Source organism: Lycium ferocissimum, unplaced genomic scaffold (genome assembly GCF_029784015.1).
Source record: "Lycium ferocissimum isolate CSIRO_LF1 unplaced genomic scaffold, AGI_CSIRO_Lferr_CH_V1 ctg12242, whole genome shotgun sequence".
Classification (NCBI taxonomy): domain Eukaryota; kingdom Viridiplantae; phylum Streptophyta; class Magnoliopsida; order Solanales; family Solanaceae; genus Lycium; species Lycium ferocissimum.
The window spans coordinates 14,496-18,739 of NW_026714258.1; the positions used below are offsets into that span (position 1 = coordinate 14,496).

General features: G+C 30.5%; 1 protein-coding gene across 2 annotated transcripts; it reads right to left on the minus strand.

Annotated features, from left to right (window-relative positions):
* Window positions 1-2,912, minus strand: LOC132041914 (disease resistance protein UNI-like). 2 transcript variants are annotated; one of them, XM_059432591.1, is made up of 3 exons: window positions 2,501-2,912; window positions 514-1,222; window positions 1-468 (listed from the first exon to the last, which is right to left on the minus strand). In XM_059432591.1, the coding sequence occupies exons 1-3, from the start codon at window positions 2,536-2,538 to the stop codon at window positions 166-168; spliced, it is 1,050 nt and encodes a 349-aa protein (XP_059288574.1). In that variant the 5' UTR covers window positions 2,539-2,912; the 3' UTR covers window positions 1-165. The 2 variants fall into 2 exon arrangements, with proteins under 2 accessions (XP_059288574.1, XP_059288573.1); XM_059432590.1 differs by having other exon boundaries at window positions 1-1,222.
* Window positions 2,913-4,244: the final 1,332 nt, after the last annotated feature.

Consider the following 4,244-nt stretch of genomic DNA (forward strand, 5'->3'; position numbering starts at 1 on the left):
TTGAGAATTCAAAATATTTGAAAAAATTATGATCAAAGGATGTCCAAATAGTAACTAAGACAAACAAATTTGAAATAACAAACAAATTTGAAACAGAGAGAGTAGTTTTCAGGATACAAAGCACAGTACAACAAGCACTTTTGCATATTTGTATCTTTCAGCCGATCATAACTCTTTCAAAGCGTTCTTCCACTCCCTTATATCAGTCACCCCTCTCATGCTTTCCGCCAAAGTGATGAGCCTGAGTGGAAAGCCCTTGCACCTTCTTGCCATGGATTTGGCAATAGGCTCGATATCTGGACTAAGCACAGTCTCGGACCCTAGACTCTTCCTAAACAATTCCCAAGCATCATCAGTATTGAGTTCCTTCACTTCGAGTAGTTTCTTACAACCCATCTTTCGGCAGACTTCATATGAGCGAGTAGTTAGAATCAGTCTACAGCCTTCCACAACAAGAGGGTCACCCAACTTCTCCAAGCAAAGGCGATCCCGGACATCATCCAATATGATAACAATGTTCTTACTTGTTTTGAATGTCCGGCTTAATTTGGCTGCCCTTCTCTGCTCATCAACCTCATCTGAAAGATCCAGATTCACATGTTTGGCAAGATCATCTTGTAATCTTTTGATGCTAAACCCTGGAGAGACAGTAACCCAACAGACTTGATACTGAGTCTCTTTAAGAAGACGATTATGTATATGCTTTGCCAAAGTCGTTTTGCCCACACCTTCCTTACCATGTATACCGATGCTTGAGACATTATTATGTGACCACGACCAAATGTCTTCTATATTTTGTTCTGATATTTTCTCGTGAACTTGAGGCACCAGTAGTAGACACTCCTCGCGCTCATACATATCATGTACGAGCATTCCAAAATGTTTACTTTGCTCAAGAAGTTCTCCAGCCCTTCCATTCAACTTCTCCAAAGCACCAGGATTTATCTCCCCTCTTGTTACTTCTTCTTTTAAGGCACTTAATTCTTCTTCGACCTTCATAACATCGTCTAACCAAGAATCAATTTCTCTTTTCCTCTTCTTCTTCCCATATTGCTCTCGATTCTCAACTTCTGTCTTCACATCAACTACTTTATCTGATAATTGCTTTATATTTCTTTCCAGAGTTTCCAAATTCTCATCGAAGTCAATAACACTTCTGACATCCTTTACGCTAGAATCAATTACCTTCCCAGTAAAACTCTCCATGATATTACAAAAAGCACTAAAAAAAAAATGTAGTTCAGTTGCATGATAAAATTATAATCAACATGTAGTTTACGAATGTAGTTCTTTTTTTTTTTGGTTTAACATTTCAATTTCTTGGACATCTGATCAATGAACGTAATCATTTTAAATAGATTCTTTTATTAAAATAAAAATAAAAATAAAAATCAAATGAATGGCATCAAGGAGCCCAAGACAGTATGTATTTTGCGTGCAATTCAAATTCAAATCTTAATATGATGTTTTCTCAATAAAACTAACTTTTCAATCATATTACTCTTTTTAATTGTTGCTACTATAATATATATGTCAAATTCAACACCTTAAACATCATGTCTAGTAAAATACCTTCATATAATATGGAACAAAGGAAAGTAATATCAGACTAGCTAGCCATTACTGAGAATTGATAGAATCTAAAGTACGAGATTTAACAAAGGAAAGTATTTCACTGCTCATGTAAAATAGAATAACTTTTAAAACATTATAGAAACACTGAAAAGATAATATACTTGTGGTGCTCAATTGGTCAATTTAAACGAATGCCTGAGATTCTAAGCCAAGTTTACCATGTTTTGCCATATAATCTAGCAAGTATCCTAAGCCAATTTTACCATTCGGATATGATAAAATCTATGCAAATTGCACATAACTCTTACATGAAAGATGTAAAATTTGTATTGTTATCCCAGGGAGGATTTTTCCTTTTTTAACATTATCCATTATTTGGTTGATTATCAAGCAAAGGGCGCACATCATTCAACAAGTTCAAGATTTTTTGGATTGATAAATTAAAGTAATTAATTTGCTCCATTAATTACCATGTATCATGGTGTGTTAGAAGTTTGTAATATATATGAAGTGGGATTGACCCACAACTGAAGGCAAAATGAGTTTGAAAGCTTTAAATATTAAAAACCTTTATATTTTCAGATTTTATTTAAAATTTGAACTTAATGGACATGTCTGTTCATGAAATAAGATGACTATTTAGAACAGTCACTTTTCTAACTCTAAAAATAAGGTCTTCCTTCGTCAAGTGGCTAAGAAAAAGGCGTAAGCATTTGTTGTATCCCAAAGTTATTTTTCCCAATATATTAATATTTACAATATGTATCAATTTATTCACGCCTCAAAGCCATTAGCTTCTTCAATTATGTTTTCCTATTTTTCTAACATGGTGTCCGCTTTATAAAAATAAAATAAAAATGCAAAACGAACCTGCTAAAAAAATTCTAACCATCTACAGAAGTAGGTATATGATTGCACAACAAACCTGCCCAAAGCATGAAGTGCACAGACCAAAGAAGACATGATGTACAGATCTCCAATAAGCTTCCAAATCCTGTTGGTTTTGTTTTTTTATAGACTTGCGAGACTTTGAGTAATCCTTCTGTTGTGATACAAAAATGACAGTGATGATATTGTATATCAGTAAGAAGGTTATATAAATTAACGCAATGACTTCAAAATTTATAGATTCAAATAGATATGACTTAGGAAGATGGATCCATTTTTGTTTGCAAATATTGCCTAAGAACTTTGAAATATAACTTCAATCAGACATAACATTGAATTTACTAACAGCTTGATTTTCTTTTCTTATACCAGTAATGGTGTTTATGCGGAATAGAAATAAAATTACAGCATTTAATCAAATCTATAAGAAGTTCTCTACATCTGAAACATTATAGTAGTTGGTTTTGTTTTTTTTTTTTTTTTTTGCGAGACTTTTATAATCCTTCTGTTGTGATACAAAATGACAGTTAATATTATTTCTTACTTTGACTTAGGAAGAAAATATATTTTGTTTGCAAATATTGCTAAGAACTTTGAAATATTTATTTCAATTAATATGTATATTGAATTAAAATATAACTTGCTTGATTTTCTTCTACAAAAAAGTTATAGAGAAAAAGGAAAGGTGATATTTAAGATAATTAGCAGGTGTAAATAAAAGAACTAAAAGTGATTTTTTGGGGTTTTTTTTACATATGTTATTAATTTTAAAATGAGGGAAAAAGGAGAAACAAAGATAAATGGTGTTTTTGACCAAGAAAAAGTAGCAGGTCACCTTGACTATATATTATAATATTAGATATATATTATATATAGATTTATTTCAAATACAATGCAAAAGAAGAAAAATTAATAGACTGAATTAGAAGCATTGAAACTTATAAGGAGTTGGGGAAAAAAAAACATTCGACAAATGAAGTTAAAAAAAAAAAAATCAACTTTTCAGTCAGTTTGTTAGCAGATACAATAAAAAGGAAGAACAAGGTTGAGGCTGAAAAAAGAATCAAATATTTTTTGATCTTCAGTTGAAAAAAAAAAATTTTTTGTAAGAAATCAAAAGCAGGAGAGAAGCAGTGAACTTAATAAATGGAGGAAAATACTGTTTGGTTTTGCTCAAGGTCTTCTTTAATTAAAAAAAACAAAGATGTGGTCCAGAATTTTCTTGGATATAACTCTTTTGAAAAGATATTTCTGGGGGGAAATTAAAAGAAAAATTGGGGAGGAAAAAATTGTGTTAGAATAACTTTTTTTTTTTTTCAGAAAATGTTTGGAAATGTGTTTTTTAAAATCATTTTTAAAAGCATAAAGTGTAGTTACAGTAAAAAAAGGTAAAAGACTTTTCAGTCAGTTTGTTATTAAATACAATAAAAAGGAAGAGCAAGGTACACTTAGTTGTTGTAAAGTGTAGTTTATTTACTTTTTGATCGTTCCAGTAATAAGTGATTTTGAAATAGCAGCTACCAAAAAAAAAAAAAAAAAATTGTATAAGAAAATCAAAGCAGGAGGAAGTATTTTTACTAACTTACCTTTAATCAAGTTTGGTTTTACTACTTTCTAGAGAAAAAAAAAAGGATAGTTAATATAATCTTTTAAATAAGAATATTGGAAGAAATTAAAAGAAAAATTGGGAGAAAAGCACTAGTTAGAATAATTTATTTTAAAAAACTAAAAAGTTTGGAAAATCACTTATTATGAAAGCGGAGGAGCAATTTATAAAAAAA